We start from the raw sequence: 20,232 nt of genomic DNA, 5'->3' as shown, positions 1-20,232 counted from the left end.
TTAACGAAATTCAAGAATACTTGCAGAAGGTCGATGATTGCAGTGGGGTCTCGCAGTTCATCCTCAATAAACCTATGCACCGTCCAGTGACATTAATGTGAACCCCTGTCAAAAGTCTGAATAACACCAGCGAGACGTGCAGGAAGAGACTCAATGAGTTTCTAGAATGTATCTACAGGGATTCGGAGGCATGCGGATTCCAGTGCCTTGGCCAGCTGCGTTAGGTTTCTTAGCTGAGGATCTACGGCCCAGTCGAAGTGGTTCAAATCCGGGGAGTTTGGTGGCCGTAGTGGTACAGTAAACTCAGCCTAGTGCTCCTCGAATCAAGCACGTACTCAGCGAGCTACGCGACACATTGTAGTGTTCTACTGGTAGGTGTCATTGTGCCGAGGTAAAAACAAACTGCGTACAGGGGTGAACATCAACCCAAGGATAGATGCATACTTGTGTTCCTTTGGGACTTCCAGAATGACGATATCGCCCAGGGAATGACACAAAAACATTCCTGACCATTATAATGCCCACTCGTCCGCCCTGGAACTTTCCTGCGATTGTTGCAGGATGGTACTGAGCTGATTCATCTGAAAAGGCTAGCTGTCGCCACTCAGTGGACGTCCAGTTTCAGCACTGGAGTGCAAATTCCAAGGTTGGTCTCCAGTCAACAGCAGTCACCATGGATGCATCAACCAGGCATCTGCTGCCGACGTCGATACACAGAAACGTCCGTTGAGCGGTCGTCGAGGAGACACTGTTGGTTCATATGGGCGGTCTGATACTCAACAGTTGCATGTCTGTTCACCCGTACACATCTCCTTACCGTCGTTCACACCTGTCACGCGTGGCTCGTGGTGCGCCCGAGTTGCCTCAGCACCGGTTTAGGAAAGCAACATTTTGCCATCAGGGTATACTTCAACACGGCGGCACGCGAACAGTTTACAGACTTGGCCGTTTCGGAAATGCTTCACTCCTGGCCCGAAAGCTAATGATCATATCCCTTTGTATGTTAGATAAATCGCTCCGTTTCTGCATTACGATAACGACTGCACTGGCCCTCCCCCCTCCCCCTGCGCCTCCCCCCCCCCCCGAACCGCTTTATATAATCTCCATTGTTAGTGCTGCTACATGCCGTCTGTGAGCGGTTATTGCACTTCGACGTAACACAGGCGGTGGTCACGCTGATCAATGTCATTACTTTGTCTGGATCATTTATGTAATGCACTACACTCCATAAATCCATTACGGAGGCGTTGGTAGGTAACAGGCAACAGTCTGACCTTGAAATCGCCAACGGCCTTACCGCAGTGGTAACACCGGTTCCCGTCATACCACCGAATTTTAGCCCTGTTGGGCTGGACTAGCCCTTGGATGGGTGACCACCCGGTCTGCCGAGCACTGTTGGCAAACGGGGTGCACTCAGCCCCTGTGAGGAAACTGAGGAGCTACTTGATTGAGATGTAGCTGTTCCGGTCTCGGAAACTGGCATACGGCCGGGAGAGCGGTGTGCTGACCACATGCCCCTCCATATCTACATCCAGTGACGCCCGTGGGCTAAGGATGACACGGTGGCCAGCCAGTACCTTTAGGCCTTCATGGCTTGTGCGGGTGGAGGTTTTAGTTTTCTGACCATAAAATACCTGGAAGAAATGGTTCAAATGGCTCTGGGGACTATGGGACTTGACATCTGAGGTCATCAGTCCCCTGGAACTTAGAACAACTTAAACCCAACTAACCTAAGGGCATCACACTCATCCATGCTCGAGGCAGAATTCGAACCTGGGACAGTAGCCGTCGCGCGTTTTGGGACTGCAGCGCCTAGAACCGCTCTTCCACAGCGGCCGGCAATACTTCGGAGCAATCATTTGCAGCAACATAAAGCGGAACAGCACGTAAACTCAGTCCGCTTGAGATTCATTAGAAGAACGTTCAAGAATTGTAATTCACCCGCGAGAAATGAGACAAAACTCTTGTTAGACCGGTTCTTAGGATCACCCCATTCAGGACATTTACCTGATTACATTAAAGGAAGATCTAGAGGGGAGCAACCGAAAGGCAGAGAATTTCTGTCACGGGGTCGTTTAGCAAGCACGAGAGCCATTACATAAATGCATAAAAATCCACCAGTGGCAGAACCTACAAGAGAAGCGATTTAACGCTAAATCTCAAGGAAGAGTAACAAAACATACACTCCTAAGCCAAAACACTGTGATCGCCGACAAAAATTCATTGTTGTTCTGCCTTTGGAATGCAAGATAGCAATAGTTTTGTACTGGCATGTATTTGACGGACACAAAATGTATTCGCAATTGCGAATATGAACCACCGTCTACTCCATATTGGATTGACGACAGCAAAAATTTTTACTGGACAGGGACTCGAACGCAGATCTCCCGATTCGGTTATCCGTGCACGAATCACGGCCAGACTCTGACTTTCATATTCGACAACCATACGTCAAAACCTGCACTCGTACTTCACTTATATTCCCGTCCAGGAAAGATGTACACTACTGTCCATTAAGATTGATACACCACGATGATGACGTGCTACAGACGCGAAATTTAACCGACAGGAAGAAGATTCTGTGATATGCAAATGATTAGCTTTTCAGAGCATTCACACGAGGTTGGCGCCGGTGGCGACACCTCCAACGTGCTGACATGAGGCAAGTTTCCAACCGATTTCTCATACACCAACAGCAGTTGACCGGCGTTGCCTGGTGAAACGTTGTTGTGATGCCTCGTTTAAGGAGGAGAAATGCGTACCATCACGTTTCCGACTCTGATAAAGGTCGGATTGCAGCCTATCGCGATTGCGGTTTATCGTATCGCGACATTGCTGCTCGCGTTGGTCGACATCCAATGACTGTTAGTAGAATATGGAATCGGTGGGTTCGGGAGGACATACGGAACGCCGTGCTGGATCCGAACGATTTCGTATCACCATCAGTCAAGATGACAGGCATCTTATCCGCGAGACTGTAACGTCTCGATCAGTGAGTCAACAGATGGGGACGTTTGCAAGACAACAAAAATCTCCACGAACAGTTCGACGACGTTTGCAGCAGCACGGACTATCAGCTCGGAGACCGTGGCTGCGGTTACACTTGACGCTGCATCACAGACAGGAGCGCCTGCGATGGTGTACTCAACGACGAACCTGGGTGCACAAATGGCAAAACGTCATTTTTTCGGATGAATCCCGGTTCTGTTTACAGCATCGTGATGGTCGCATCCGTGTTTGGCGACATAGCGGTGAACGCATGTTGGAAGCGTGTATTCGTCATCGCCATACTGGCGTATCATCCGGCGTGATGGTATCGGGTGCAATTGGTTACTCGTCTCGGTCACCTCTTGTTCGCATTGACCGCACTTTGAACACTGGACGTTACATTTCAGATGTCTTACGACCCGTGGCTCTACCCTTCATTCGATCCCTGTGAAACCCTACATTTCAGCAGGATAATGCACGACCGCATGTTGCAGGTCCAGTACGGGCCTTTTTGGATACAGAAAGTGTTCGACTGCTGCCCTGGCCAGCACATTCTCCAGACCTCTCACCAATTGAAAACGTCTGGTCAATGGTGGCAGAGCAACTGGCTCGTCACAATACGCCAGTCACTACTCTTGATGAACTGTGGTATCGTGTTGAAGCTTCACGGGCAGATGTACCTGTACACGCCATCCAAGCTCTGTTTGACTCAAAGCCCAGGCGTATCAAGGCCGTTATTATGGCCAGAGGTGGTTGTTCTGGGTACTGATTTCTATATGATCTATGCACCCAAATTGCGTGAAAATGTAATCACATGTCGGTTATAGTATAATATATTTGTCCAATGAATACCCGTTTGCCATCTGCATTTCCTCTTGGTGTAGCAATGTTAATGGCCAGTTGTGTATTTTATTGAGAGTCGAGGCCTGGTATTGGCGAATAAATACGAAATATCAGAGCTTGTTTTATTAAGAAATACTTCTTAATAACACAGGCAGAGCTATTTAGTAACTGACAAGCCTTTGGTTGGTTTCCAGGTATGCGTCACCGGAAGTCTACTACAGATCATGCAACTCACTCTAATTACGGGACAGAGGTTTGTGGGAACGAAGGTGGAGCCCGATAGCGTCACTAATATGTTACAGCAGGTTCAGATCAGGCGACTGTGGTGGACAACTGATCAGTGGGAGTTGATTATCAATAGCTGGAGAACCACTTTAACTATATTCTGACCTTGTGACATGAACAGTCATTTGGTACTTTTGGAGCCCCACGTTCAAGATTGGGCGCTTAAAGGTGTGCTTCGCAACAGTGCTGTGATTTCCCTAAGCCGCTTAAGGCAAATGTCGGGATGATTCTTTCGAAAGGGGACGGCCGATTTTATTCACCATGCTTCCCTAACCAGAGCTAGTTCACCGTCTCTAATGACACGGTTGTCGACAGGACTTAAAACACTAATCTTCCATCCTCTTCGATACACCTGTGGCTACTTCAGTATTTTACTCTGTCTGCCACAGATGGACACCTATCCTGATTCATATAACGTGGCAGGGATTCAACATCCATTTACTGCGATGAGACATCGACGTCCAGTACTTTGTCGGCCACTGAAATATTCAGTCTCTTTCAACCATTTTCAGCTAACAGTATTAGGCGAATAGCCGACCAGTTTCGGGTAGGGATGGGAAAAATCGACCGATTAAAACCGACATCGATGTTTTAGTTCTGAATAACCGATATTTTTCGGTATTTATTTCGTCTCGCTTGTAACAATTTGTTTTTATTTTTAAGAATAACCGGGTAAAACAGAATTATTAATTAACCATAACTATACTGCTAAAATTTTTCGTACTTAAATAAACATTTTTAAAACAGAAATAATTTTTATTCGTGAAGTTAGATTGGTGTGAGATATAGTGTTATTACAGAAAACGGGAAAAACAATGACTGATATTTCAGTAACAATGCCGACAGAAAAGAGCAATAAACACATGGCGTATGAATGAGTACAGTTTCGCTGAGACAATAATGTCGTTGTTACCATGTGTCGTAGCTTTAAGGTACATGTGTACGTGCGGTGTGCAAGACTTACCACCACCTGACCTGTACGGTAGTTTCTCGCTATCGTCGTTGACATCCGTCGTATTGTCACTCTTTCCACGTGCTTTTTGTGGAGGGAACACGTGATGAGGATAAGAAAGAGTGGTACCAAAAGTATCGTCCAACATACAGTGTAAGATGGTTTACTGTGTAAACATGGAGATATGGGTTTAAGTTCATTTGCTGAAATCTATAGAGTTTTTTACTGCACCTCCTACTAGGATTCAAGAGTTTAGAGCGATTCACTACTCGCCAAATTCGACTTTGCTAAACCACACGTACAGTGTATCTCGTCCTATTGGTTTCCACGACTAAAGGGTTCTTGCTTGACGTTTGAGAACCTTACCCCTGTGGACATATCTTAACATCCAATGACGGAGAACACGTCTGGTGATCCCGTGTCAATACACAACGGTGATCTTGATGACATACAAATTTTTATTTTAGGTGTAAAATCAATTTGTAAGCCCTACGTAAATCTTATACTGCTTATCGTTTTTCCAGCCGTACTCAGTATCAGCAAGTGACTAAACAAAAAGATGCCAACCAAAAAGTAAGTCATTAGAAGACAATTTCCCGATAGGATTTTTTGATTATTTATAGGTAGCCTCGATGAAAGAGAAACCCTCCCAGTCCAATGAGTTTAAAATCTTTCATAAATCAGCAGTGTGTTACCCGATGCATTTGATATTAAAATCTATTTACCGTAATCCATGTAAATACTGTTATGTTTCACATGTATTGAAGAGTCGTAGCCGTATATTTCCTATGTGAGAAGCATAGATGGAAGAAAGAATTTAATACCCCCAATAACTTTTGTTATATTCGGAATGTATGATTATTTGGTGTACTGAAACAACCTAGCAAGCAGCTTGTTCAAAATGTATTTCAGACATCTTATATACTACCCACTAAATGTAGTTAACCTTGTATATTTCATTACCTTGTTACTTGAAAAAAAATCAGTTTTAGTGAAACGGAAAATACCAACCGGATACATAACGTTTACGTGTTTAGCTTTAGAATTATCTGTGAGTTCCACATTACCGTAGCCTAGTTAAACTGTAGTTTTAAGTACAGACTGGTGTAATCCAAAAAACACGAATCAGTCAATTCAGTGTTATACTCAGAAGCGGAGCCCTGAAAGCAGCATGCCTCCGCATTTCACAGAAGTAAGTACATTAAAGAGGTTAATCACACAATAAAATATAATAGCTGTGTGTCACCCAAATGCAGCCTAAAAGCTGAACAATTACACTAGAAGCGTCAGATGATGATCCTGTCATCCCACAACGAGTACGGGGAGGTTGAGCTGTGGCTCTTGAGAACATGTTGATTCAGAGTAACGAAGGTTTCAAAGAAACTTTGGTAGTGACATATGACACTAGCTCTCCGTGGGGAAAACGAATATACACAGAGAGAAACTAACGAATGTGTTTCCTCGCGACATGTATACATTCGTTTGAAGATATAGCATCGAAACAGAACCAGCCCGGATGTTCTCTGAGTAAATTCTACGTACTGTTTATTTAAAGTTCGAAACGGAAGGAGGACACTAATCATGACAGTCCCGCGTAGAGCAAAACACCTGTTCAGGAGCGCCGGCAGCTCTAAGTGACGACCCCGCTACTGTTATGCTAGTTGGAAGACAATGACAACCCTCCAACGCTCTGATAGGAACTCCCCTTCAGATTAGCTTTTTTGTAAGGTCACTAGTACATTGTTTCTAGTCGACATCTTGGTGCAAGCAATGTTCAGTGCAGTGTTTTATGGCATACGCGAGGGCATCAAAGTATGCGTTGTGCTGTACGATGTTTCTGTGAATGAGCAGCCGTCTCGTCTGTACAGAAAATGTCAGTTATATTAATGTTAGTAGTTACAAGAACGGATCTTTTTTATTAACGATATGATGTTCGTCTTTCTTTTCTGATAGCCTTTAATTATTTGCGTAAAATTTCTGTATTTGGAATACAGTTCTGTAAGACTACAGTATTTCTCGCCTCAAGTTGTCAGAAACGGATCTCGCTTAAGCAGATTTTGAAGAGTTTCAATTGGAATTGTGCTTGTGACAGACAGCTTCTCTAAAAACTGAAGGAATCTTATAAATTATATACATTACTAGACTTTAGATTGCTGTACCAAGAAGAAATGCACATGACAATCGGATATTCATTGGATAAATATATTATACTAGAGTTGACATGTGATTACATTTTCACGCAATTTGGGTGCATAGATCCTGAGAAATCAGTACCCAGAATAACCACCTCTGGCCGTAATAACGGCCATGATACGCCTGAGCATTGGGTCAAACAGAGCTTGGATGGCGCGTACAGCTACAGCTGCCCATGCAGCTTCAGCACGATACAACAGTTCATCAAGAGTAGTGACTGGCGTATTGTGACCAGCCAGTTGCTCTGCCACCATTGACCAGATATTTTCAATTGATTAGAGATCTGGAGAATCTGCTGGGCAGGGCAGCAGTCGGTCATTATCTGTATCCAGAAAAGCCCGTACAGGACCTGCAACATGCGGTCATGCATTATCCTGCTGAAATGTAGGGTATCGCAGGGATCGAATGAAGGGTAGAGCCACGGATCGTAACACATGTGAAATGTAAAGTCCACTGTTCGAAGTGCCGTCAATGCGGACAAGAGGTGACCGAGACGTGTAACCAATGGCACCCCATACCATCACGCCGGATGATACGCCAGTATGGCGATGACGAATACACGCTTCCAATATGCGTTCACCGCTATGTCGCCAAACACGGACGCGACCATGATTATGCTGTAAACAGAACCTGGATTCGTCCGAAAAAAATGCTGTTTTGCCATCCTTGCACCCAGGTTCGTCACTGACTACACTATCGCAGGCGCTCCTGTCTGTGATGCAGCATCAAGTGTAACCGCAGCCATGGTCTCCGAGCCGATAGTCCATGCTGCTGCAAACGTCGTCGAACTGTTCGTCCAGATGGTTGTTGTCGGGCAAACGTCTCCGTCTGTTGACTCAGGGATCGAGACGTGGCTGCACGATCCGTTACAGCCATGCGGATAAGATGCCTGTCATCTCGACTGCTAGTGATACGAGGCCGTTGGGATAGTGCACGGTGATCCGTATTACCATCCTCAACCCACTGATTCCATATTCTGGTAACAGTCATTGGATCTCGACCAACGCGAGCAGCAATGTCACGATACGATAAACCGCAATCGCGATAGGCTACAATCCGACCTTTATCAAAGTTGGAAACGTGATGGTACGCATTTCTCCTCCTTAAACGAGGCATCACAACAACGTTTCACCAGGCAACGCCCGTCAACTGCTGTTTGTGTATGAGAAATCGGTTGGAAACTTTCCTCATGTCAGCACGTTGTAGGTGTCGCCACCGGCACCAACCTCGTGTGAATGCTCTGAAAAGCTAATCATTTGCATATCACAGCTTCTTCTTCCTGTCGGTATAATTTCGCGTCATTAGCACGTCATCTTTGTTGTATAGCAATTTTAATGGCCAGTAGTGTAGATTTCTTACAGTCTTCAGACTGCAAGAATGCGATCTAGGTTTTTGTACCATAAGTCTTTCGTTTAGGGTGAGTAAATCTCTGTTCCGAAGGTTACTATATAGCCTGTTCAAAACGACAAGAACTATATTTTTAGTCTGAACAACAAACAAGCCGCCAGCATAACGAACGTGGAGTTAAAAGGACGGAAAAAATAATGCTGCAAATTTTAATCTTCAGCAAGCAGCACTACGTACTAACACCTTAGGATGTTCATACCGTTGCAGTGCAAAACCATTCACAAAATACTGACTCAGACATAAATTTGACAGTAATTCAAAGGCCTGGAAGACTTAGTGACGTACATAATGCTATGGTCTTCAATTTCCTTTTCCAGGCAAGCTTTGTTATATTCAAGACGTTTATTGTATACAGGACGTCAGGCAGAGAAAATCTGTCCTTTTTAATCATCATTCTGTGTTGATGTATAAATTTTACTGGTCGACGTATTTAATATCTGATTTCCAATGTCACGGTCGGTAGCCGTACCGTCTGAGGAGCCTTGTCATGGTCCGCGCGTCTTCCCCCGCCGGAGGTTCGAGTCCTCCCTTCTCACGGGTGTGTGTTGTCCTCAGCGTAAGTTAGTTGAAGTCAGGCTACGTAGTTCGTAGGCTTAGTGACCGATGACCTCAGCAGTGTGATCCCGTAAGACCTTACCACAAAAACAATTTTTTTGATCTTCAGTTTTTTTCAAGTGCATAATCCATGGAAATACTTTACATAAAACCAGGCGAATCACCAACGGATGGTGTTACAGAATGCCGTTTTAAGAATTTGGGAAAATGCAGTGGACGAAATTGAAAACTTCTGACAATACCGAACCTATACCCAGAAATGTGAAATAAAATTTCCACAGCATCATACACATTCTACGCTATACGAAATACCTTAATACTAGGAAAAAGCTTATTGATAGCAGAGTACAATCAAGTAACGTAAACCGAACATGTGTTTTTACTACTGTAGAGTACACATTCAATTTGACGTCATAATGAGCTTTACATAATGAACAATGACGATACATGTTTTGTCTGATTCCCTGTGAGATGACACACTCTCTTCTGATGGTATCAAACGCTATACAGATGAGTTCAATAAGCTCAGGTACTGTTCCTACTGGTGTCTAGTACACATGAGACTATACATAATCGCAGAGGAATAAGTCAAGTTAGGAGAGGTCAGGGGAGAGTAAAGCCAAGGAACTTGATATGCTCCTCCAGTAGTTACTTTTTGTCTGAATTTGGCTGTGGAAAATGTTCTGGCCTAAGAATTAAAGTCTGCTGTAGAACCATCGTTCTGGAACTACAAATTATACCACAATTGCAAGGGAAAGTCTTCCAGAAATTCAGGCAAGTTATTCTCTAGAAAGTTCAAATACCGTGCACTACACAAACGATCTATGAACTGTGCGTTGCAATAAGGTGGTCTCCAAGAGTGCCGGCCAAAATCTTTGCTGAGAACCTGGTCTGATATCTCGTACAGGAAGTGCACTGATTTTCCATCGTCCAGGGGTAGCTGTAGAAACTTTATTTCATTTTTCCAGCTATAGGTTACATACATCAAAACGTTCCGAATTACCTCCGCTACAATCTTCCAAATTTTTAAAACGTCATTGTGTAATATCCTGTAGAGAGATGCTGAAAGCTTCACTTATATCTACCAGTGTGATTCTGGGAAATAATTATTACATTGCCATTCAGAACTGAATTAATTTTACAAAACGATTAATTCCTACTTTCTTGAAATTTGCGTTTGATAAGCCTACGGTGGGGGATGATAATGTAAAATGTGTTGAAATTTCATTAATTCAGTTGTGAAGGGGAAAAGTACTTAGTCACAAAAAAGATAATGTTGTGAAGCACATACTTGTCTGTAAAGTTCTCAGTAAACTAACGTTGCATCAACAGATTGTGAATAATTTGTCAAGGATGCTGTGCGTTAAATTAAACGAGCATCTGCCTTCAGAATTAGAATAATTCATTCGTAGCACAACTTAGAAAAGGTTACTATGTCATTAGCAGATTTTGGCCATGCTTCCAACTGATTCTGGTCATTTGACGTAAAAGCTAAACTCGTTGGACAATAGCTGCTGCCTCCTAGCAGATGAGCGATTTTAGAGCCGTGTGGAACGCGCAGAAAGGGTCATCACTGAATAAAGTTGTTACTGAGCTATTTCCGTAATTTCTATGTATTTTTACGATAAACGTGCGCTAATTAGGAGTCTCTACATTGCGTTAATGATATAAATACGCAACAAGCTTTTAATGGCAAAATATGCATTCTCGAATTACTGTCATCCAGTGCAGATATTTTACAATTATGATAATTACTCGAGAGATCGTGGGGATAACGCTGTTGTCTGCTGTGCAGGTGGAATTTACGGTGCTTATTTGAGCTATACCCTTTTGCTTTTAAATATTTTATCTTTGTAGATTCCATTCAAAGGCGTATATGCGTGCTACGTGTATTAACGCTGTTATTTTGTTATAGAAACTTATTATTCTGTTCCCCAAAATCATAATAACGCTTTATTCATGCTTAGCTGCATTCTTTTACAGTCTGTAACCCGTCATTTGCCAAACATGTTCCAGTCGAGGTGAAATGAGTAAAGGAAGTATTTGCCGTCGTAAATGAATATGATAAAAGAGAAAAAAATGGAACACAGGACAAAGAATCAAACATTTGAAAAACACATGTTCTCATTTTGATTACACTATGTAACAGTAGAGGAGTCGCTCTACTTTTTCATGAATGTAATATTCCAACACTCCATAAATCTTTCTGTGCGGCTAGGATATGGAGAGAAGCACGTTGTGTGTTTCCTTTATCTCTGAAGTCGAGGGTTCTTTTGCATGTATCTATGCTCGAAATGGGTGATTGAAAGATTTTAGAATAGAACGGCAGTATCGATTCGCCAGAAAAAAACCACTCAAACAAGAGAATTACATACAAACACATGAAGTAGTACGGAAGAGCCTTGTTTTCTGCCAATGAGCCGGAAACCGTGTTACAAAAACCTACTCAAGTGCTGCATTTGGACCGTTATGAATCATTAGGATTTTTTACGTTATTACAATCAAAATATTATTAATCATTACAGCATATAGACGAGTGAGGTATAGTATTGGGTTTTCAGTGAGGGAAATTAGATAGTACGCCTTTCGTGTGCGTATGCATCGAAGGCTGTTGTTTAGTTCTGCTTATAGATGAAAAAATTGTTTCACAGTATAGAGGAATTAACTGATGACAGCGTGACGTCACATCCAAACAGTATCATGTAACAAAGATATCAGAATATCAAAGATGGTGAGAGTAAAAGGTTGCTTGCCTCTGTCAATGAATCGACGACACAATTACACATACAGCATCACGTGTATTTCAACGGTTTCTGTTTCACACATTTCTTCTGATCATTCATTTTATGTGAATAAGTGAAACCGTTTGCTTTACACTTTATTTCACTACGAAACAGAATTTGTGTGTCACATTGCATCCAGTTTTCGTGGTTGTGGTACGAGCATGAACAAATATATACATCGCATATCGCTGATTGAAACTAAACGTAATCATAAAAGGAACTGGTATGAAGAAATGGAAAATCTTTATTTCAAAGAACACATGTAACATGGGAAAAACTCACCGAAAGATGAATTTGAAAATGTGGTAGTTTATGTCGTAAGTTTGTCAGACATGTTGCACATAGCGATAAAAACTCCCTCAAATGGTCGCATTATAATGAAACTTCCGATTACGTAAGAATATCATGTAGTGAAATGTATCTGAACGTCATGTAGATCAAAAGATCCTCGTGTATTACACTATACAATGCCCTGAGAGTCAACTGGTGTTGATAGTGGGAAAGGGCATGTCAATCCTCGTCGAATTACAGCCAGCGTTTGGTCTCTAATAACGTCACAGTCGGTGTGATGTTAAGCCCTAATCTTTCTATTTCCTTCCTTTTTGACTCACTGGTCACTCACCACCTCACCACTTCCACATTCATTGGATCGGTTGTGTATAGAATTCAGAGCTCCGAATGTGACGTGGGTAACGTGCTATGTACTGGAGATGTGTTGTAAGTAATTTTACGACTGTTTTCACCATTTCTTTGTTATGATGAGATATTATGTCATAGCAAAACAAACATTCCGTATTGGCTACTGGCTGTATCTACAGAATGTGCAGAATGCGTCATAAGTACATGGATAAATTTCAGTTGCGAGTTCCCCATACCACGATAAGCAGTAAAATTATGAATACTGAAGCACTCCGGTTATTGAAATAGCGCTTTATAATCGAATATTATCTGTCATCAGATCATGGAAATTGACCCAAAATTTCATCAACTTATAGGAAAAATACCTGAACTCGTCATCTTGATTCTACTCACACGCACGCACACACGAACACACACACACACACACACACACACACACACACACACACACACACACACGTACACACGCACGGATTAACTTAAATGTATAGATACCAACGCAGAGAACGCTTCGCATCATAGACTGACGATGCCTTCCAAAGACTCCCAAACGCTACCCAGAGGTTAGCTACGGTTTACGCCACAATGATGGGGATTGACTCCATACGGAGTTGCTATTCCATAATGAACCGAGGATTTTAAAAAGTGCATCCCCCTTGTTACTCATGGTAACGATTAATACAGCTGCAAAATTTGTTAAGTTACACAGGGGATAAAAAAATATTGTTCTCTGTATCGTCTGTAGTACATTTCAAAGTAGAACCGAAAGGGCTAATATGTAGCCAGCTGTTGTCGGTAACGAAACATAAATGGTCCAACAAAAAATGAAGAGAAGACCTTCGTCACTGTTTGTCTGTTGTTCCTGGTTTGTTGTGAAGAGCGTCTTTCAAGTATTTTTAACACGAGCTGAAAGAACGTACACAAAACTGTATCCTATAGTAGAACCTGTGGAAGAGGGTACCAAGGATACATCCGACACAAAGTTCATCTGTAGGTTAAACTCAAACAAAATCCTCCCTTCAAAAAATAAATGAAGCATTATCAGGCATGTTTTAGCGGCTATTTCTTCACTCAGTGTGGGAACGCTGTCAGTGGATATCGAAGTATTTACCGTGCATCCTAAGAGAGATATCCGGAAAATGTTGTCATATTGGGAGTAAAATGAAAGCGATAATGAAAATCCTACGAAGCTTTCCACATATGTGTTGCGCAGTATCTCTAGTGTGTCTGTCGATCGCGTCATGTCGCTCTTTTCAGATCTGACCGCAAGGTGCCTAGAAAACGGCGTCTCCCGCCAAGAATGAGGATCTGAGGAAAGATTTCGCCTGATCTCAAGCAGTCTAAATAACATAGCTATCATGCGTTTCTTTCTTCAGGACAGTTCTCGGTTGCAATCTGCAGTGGAAATGAAGAGGCTCCTGCAGCGTTCTCGATGGGAAATGTTTGATCACAACAATGCAGCAAAAAACTGGTTCCTCCTTAGTTTCATCTTTGCTCGCATGAACCGCTGGCTATGAAGAAAAGATTTCGGCACTGACAACGAACTGCAGACCGGCATAGAGAGTTGGAGGAAAGCATAGGCGCCTTCCTTCTATGACGAGGGTATTGGAAAGTTGGTACAACGTTACGACAAATGTGTAAGTCGGAGCGCCGACTATGTAGAGAAATAGTTGGAAGTTGTAGCTGACTGTTGCAAATAAGACATTTTTATTTTCATAGTCGTAGATTTTCGCAGTAGTTCCCATTTCGCGACCGATCGGAGGTTGTTTTTCGAATAGGCCTAGTATGTATGCATTAGTAATCAAAATTCTGTAGCTTATGCAGAGAAGTTAAGCCTTATACGTCGTTGCCTTCTAACAATGCCACCATCATTGCAGTCCGCTTTCAAGGACAGTTGTGTCAGAGGGTCTATAACGAGCGAACAGTCGGTGTATCTTTTAAGCGATTCGTCAATATTTTACTGTTTAACGTCGGTGCTATAATGTGGATAACACGTGACAAAAACTGTTTCACAAGGAAATAAAATGATATGCAGTTAAGAGTCGGTATCCAGATATAATATACCTGTACAGCACTACAGTCCTGTACAAATTTTCCATATCTACCTGAGGGTGGAAGCACTCGAAGTTCGCCGTAGGTGTCTATGTAGACGACGCTGACAACTGTTTTATCTCATTCTTCTTTGATATCATTTGATTATGTGGAATTTTTTTTTTGTTTACTACTTTCAGTACCACGTCGCTGAATTGAAGTCTCCATTATCGGCCAAATCCGATGACTGGCTTTCAGTAGTTACGAAGGCAATTTTGGAAGCATTAAATTTGTCTTTCTTTTCGTTTTGTTGTCATGTGGAGTCCCGGCTTCGTAAACAATAACATTGCGGCACAGACAGAGGCAGTCGCTGGGCGCGTCTTGAGACAAAGAGGAGGGTGAGTCGCCGGCGCAGGTGCACGGCCACGCGGTCCCGTCCCCCCTGGCGTTCGCGTCAACAGGTAGGCCGGGCGTGGTCTGGCGCACTCACCCTGGCCTCGCTCATCGCCGCGGGTCGCCGCCGCCCGCGCTGGCCGCCGCCCTCCGCACGTCGTGTGGCCGCCGCCTGCTCCGCCCTGCCCTCTGCTCGCGCGGCACGCACCTCGCACTCTACAGCGCGCACGTCGCGCACGTCGTCGCTCCGCGGCCAAACGGCACCGCACTGCCGACACCACTGCCGCTGCCTCGGCCGCCCGCCGGCAGCTTTTTCCACGCCGGAGACGCGCGCGCTGCGCACGCTCTCGCACCTTCTCCCACCCCACCCCTTTCCCCCCACCACTTCGCAGCTACCCACTCCCACCTCGGCTCAGTCTCCTCCACTATCTCACCCGCTCCCCCCTCTGCCGCCGCAAACCCACCCCTCCACTGCTCGACGCTCCACGCTGTTTCCCACGTTCCGGCTCCCCCCACGACCGACTCTTCCGTCCCCCACCCCCCTCCAAGCTTTCCAGAAATTGCGTGCGTCTCGGGAGAGGGACGGGAGGGGAATTGGCGAGCCAGAGGTGACTGCTGCGCGCGCACGCCCGGCGTTCCCTGTTGCGCATGTGCAGTAATTAGGTCAGTGAGTTGCCATGGAGACCTAGAACTTCCCCACTGTGTTCCTACCCGGCGCTTTGCGACAGACGTGCACTTCAACAGGCTGACGGCGTGGTCGATATCCCTCTCGCACACTGTGCTGCGTAAGGAAGGTCCGGATGTTTTATGTCACGCTGTATGTTGAATACGATCGGAGGTGCGTAACCTCATTGCAAGATCTTCTCGATTGTAGCGCTGACGCTGTCCGGTACTCTAGGAATTCAAGCGTAAATAACACTGCGTAAGAGCCAAAAAGAGTAAGAACTGTTACAAGCTCTTGTACGACAGAAAACGAAAATACATACAACTGTTTTCTTTAGTTTTATTTGACCATCCTGGCTCCACTAGTAATAGTAATGGGAGGAGTGATGATGACGGGAGGAAGTGGGTTGTCGGCGAGGGGAGGGGAGGAGATACACTGCTACGAACATAAAACAGTGTTTGTCGAATCTCTTCTTTTTTTAAAATTTTCCTCGCAAGAAACGTCCTTGAATATTAAACATGTCCTTTTCTTCCAAATACAAATTGTAAAATTTACATAAAAATTATTTATATCTTCTGACCATCATCAGGTTCCTATATACCAAATAAAATAATATATAAGTTACATTATAGGCTTAAACCGTTACGAATCTGTTAACTGATGGAAATGTTAAGAGCAACGTACACGTAATGGAATGTCACGTACGGATAAAAGTACTCCTGGCATCATGTTATGCGAAATATAATCGTCATCGTCGGATGATAAAGCGATCAGTAACACAGTGAAAATGAAAGTGTATCATAACACAATGAAGTAACTCCTTACGTAAACCACTTGTCATAAAGACATAAACGGTTCACAATTCTACAGAGTTGCCTGTTATCATATCATAAATAAATTGCGTTGTCATTCTATAAAAATTGTGGTAGGGAGTGCGCGCACCATGTTAAAACTGTTATGGCTCACAATTCTACAGATTTGCCTGTTGTCATATCATAAATAAATTGCGTTGTCAGTCTATAAAAATTGTGGTAGGGAGTGCGCGCACTCATCTTAAAACTGTTATCGGCGTCAGCTCTGTCAACACATTCATACCACACTGAGCCGACTCAACAGCTGATCAATGTTTAGTGCGAGAGCCAAAGATCGTCGTAGAGATTGACATACGTCGATTGTGACAATTTAACGATTACTTAGCTGTGTGTCTACTGCTGTAAGTACGTGTGACAGTCATGACCGGTGATCATGTATTGCATCTAATAGCAATTTGCACGTGTTAAAATCAAAGTTGTGGTGACAGAAAACAAAATGTATAGAAGTAATGGCTTAAATGTACTCATACACACTAGAGTTAAACCAGTTGCAGTCACATTCATGATGGTCTGGCGACTGTAACTGGTTGTACAGATAAAGTATATTACCACCAGCTCAAGGTGGTAATATGACGTTTTTAAAATATATAAGAGATGTGGGCATCACCGTCTGAAAATATATTCTAAATTTTATACTTTTCTGCTTTAAAGCGAACATAAACACTCTCGACAACATGAAATTTTTATTTTTTTGGTTACCGGTTTCGGTCAGTTACTGATCACATTCGGACCTCATACCATGTTGGTAGGTGGTGGCGCTGAAGTGTAGTTGACTTTCGTGGACTGCGTAACGCCTGCTCCGTTCCCCGCCATTGCTTATCAACATGGTACGAGATCTAAAGATCAGTAAGTGACCGAAATAAAGGCCAACTACCAAGAATAAAAAAAAAATGTTTAAGACAAAATGTAAGTAGTTTTTAATGTAGACTCTGATTCTGAAATAAAAAATGGGGTTCCCATTTGAAATTTTAAAGTTGCCTCCCGTCCCACCCCCAGGGGGCTGGGATGGCGGGCTAATTTTAGCACCAGCAGATGTCCCCCTCGAAAATAATCTACTTTGGATTCTACACATTTTTTCATGTGAAGCTTATTTTTCGATTTAATCTGGTTTGTCAGCTTCAAATTTACACCCTGTATGATTTACTGACAATTACCGATTATATATCAGTTCCAATTTGGAATTTTTGTATGGTTTGAGCGTGATCTTCTTTTGAAGGTATTTCGTATGACAAGAGCATTTTACTCATAAATCTTTTCTTCTTAAAGTGTCATTACGTTTCCGTACCCGGCAACTGAGAGATAATAACCTATATCTGATAATTTGAGTATTTTATTGGCTATTACTCTCACGGGTGTAGCGTGTAGATTTTGTTCGTATCTGACGATTGACAAGTGGTGTAATCCACCACTAGTCTTTCATTAATATTGAGGAACAATCTAAACGTTAGTAATCCTGTTACCATAGTCAAAACAAACATAAAACACCTAGCTATATGTAACTTGTGAGTAATTTCTATGAGATGCGTCTTAGATATGGACACAAATATATAGCTTTGTGTAAAATTATGAAACCTGTCTTCACTCAAGCTAATAAAAATATTTCTGCTGCGGATCTTCTTGACGGCGTCTGGTATCATCTCGGTTACCACTGTGCGGCGGCTTATCCAGAATCATTTCAGAAATTATTTCTTATGTTGGCATGCCACAGGGGATCATCTGTGTACAATGATAAATATTTTGTAAGTAGCCAGTTGGCAGCACTATAGACTGTTTTAATATCGCTGACAGCGCTGTGCGCCCTCTGCAAGAGATTCTGCGTTTAACGAGTGAATACGGAAGTGTAAGGACATAATATTCTTAGTGGAGACGCTGTGTTGATAGAACATGCATTGTAAAAAGAGATGCAACGATGTGTTTATAAGAAAATAAGCAATCTCTGTTTTTGTACCATGTTCTTTACCTTAGGAAGATGCCCAGACATTATTTTTTCTGTTATGTTTTCTTTAAATATTCACGTGTCAAGTTAATGTTTCTACTCACATTATCTGATATTTTCGTTTATTTATTTATGTCTTGATTCATGTAACACTCATGTATATTCTTATTTCTGTTCTTTTTGTAAAGCCTGTATTACTACAAATGTTCTTTACTATAATGATGTTTCCTTTATATTCATAATTGTATTCTTATGCCTTAAAATTGAACCGAGTGAGGTGGCGCAGTGGTTAGCACACTGGACTCGCATTCGGGAGGACGACGGTTCGATCCCGTCTCCGGCCATCCTGATTTAGGTTTTCCGTGATTTCCCTAAATCGCTTCAGGCAAATGCCGGGATGGTTCCTTTGAAAGGGCACGGCCGATTTCCTTCCCCATCCTTCCCTCACCCGAGCTTGCACTCCGTCTCTAATGACCTCGTTGTCGACGGGACGTTAAACACTAATCTCCTCCTCCTCCTCCTTAAAATTGTAATTGTTAGTTCTCCAAGTTAGGTAAATAGTAGGGATCCTTTTCACTGCACACATTTGTCTATTGATCATACTATATGTGTCAAATCTCAGAGGTTATATGACTGTGTTAGTGCTTGCACGCGTGTTGTTAATTCGGCAAGGGACTGGTTAACAGCATTGCAGGTTGTAAGGATATTGGAAAAAAATTAGTGAGTGGACAAGTGGTGGCTGAGGGACTTGTAATATGCTTCAGTATGGACTGCACAGTGGTGACTCATGGACTTACTACATTATCCTCAAGACTCTTCGATTGTGTTTGTGCACCCGCATAGTCACAACGTATGGCTGCTGAGCACCTCCACGGGGACTACAGTGGGTGTGCACCTATGGAGGCACACTACTGTCATAATCTATACTAAGACTATAGTGGGTCTGCTCTGTGGTGACCCACCAATTCTACCAATATTCTTCAAGACTTCGACTGAACTGCTGTGGGTCTGCTCTGTTATGGCCCATTACCAATCTTACGATACCATATCAAAACTTCATGTCAAAATCAGCACTGTGTTTCTGTGGGGAGGACATACTACTTCTTCAAGACTGCGTGGTTATAAACTGCTTACTTGTGCATTTTCATATACTGTTCAGCCTTTGTGCGTAAAACTGGCGTAGCCTTCTCTTCTGATGAGTTATTAGGACTTACTTCATGTCAAAAGTCAGCACTGTGTTCCTGTGGGGAGGACATACTACTTCTTCAAGACTGCATTGTTATATACTGCTTGCTTGTGCATTTTCATATACTGCTCAGCCTTTGTGCGTAAAACTGGCGCAGCCTTCTCTTCCGATGAATTATTAGGACCGTCTTTAGGGGCTGTGAGGAGAATTTTTACTTTATTGACCAACACCATATTACTTAATCTTCGTGTGCATCTGCTCTGTTTGATATTGTTAATATGAAAATTTTACCAACTTAGCCTTGGCCACTGCTCAAAACACTTCGTAAAATTTTTTGAGGTGAGCAGGGGGATAGGGGGGGGGGGGGGGGGCTGCGTAAGTAGCCTGTTTGTATGTTGGCAGCGCTATGGAAAGTGTTAATATCGATAACAGCGCGCTGCACCCTCGGTAAGAGATTCTTTGGGTGGACCGACTAACCGTTAGCAAGCGGATATGGTGTATGGAC

The 20,232-nt window shown here is 43.1% G+C and overlaps 1 protein-coding gene across 1 annotated transcript in view; it reads left to right on the top strand.

The window, feature by feature from the left end:
• The window catches only part of LOC126455957 (transcription initiation factor TFIID subunit 4-like), a 142,520-nt gene that overhangs the window by 113,971 nt on the left and 8,317 nt on the right, over window positions 1-20,232 (top strand). Inside the window, exon 3 of the mRNA XM_050091713.1 lies at window positions 15,092-15,388. Coding sequence (XP_049947670.1) covers window positions 15,092-15,388 — 297 coding nt within the window. The remainder of the gene's footprint in view (window positions 1-15,091; window positions 15,389-20,232) is intronic.

This window comes from Schistocerca serialis, chromosome 2 (genome assembly GCF_023864345.2).
Source record: "Schistocerca serialis cubense isolate TAMUIC-IGC-003099 chromosome 2, iqSchSeri2.2, whole genome shotgun sequence".
In the NCBI taxonomy this organism is placed as follows: Eukaryota; Metazoa; Arthropoda; class Insecta; order Orthoptera; family Acrididae; genus Schistocerca; species Schistocerca serialis.
Note: the sequence above shows the minus strand (reverse complement) of the source record. Positions and strands in the feature narration are given on the sequence as shown.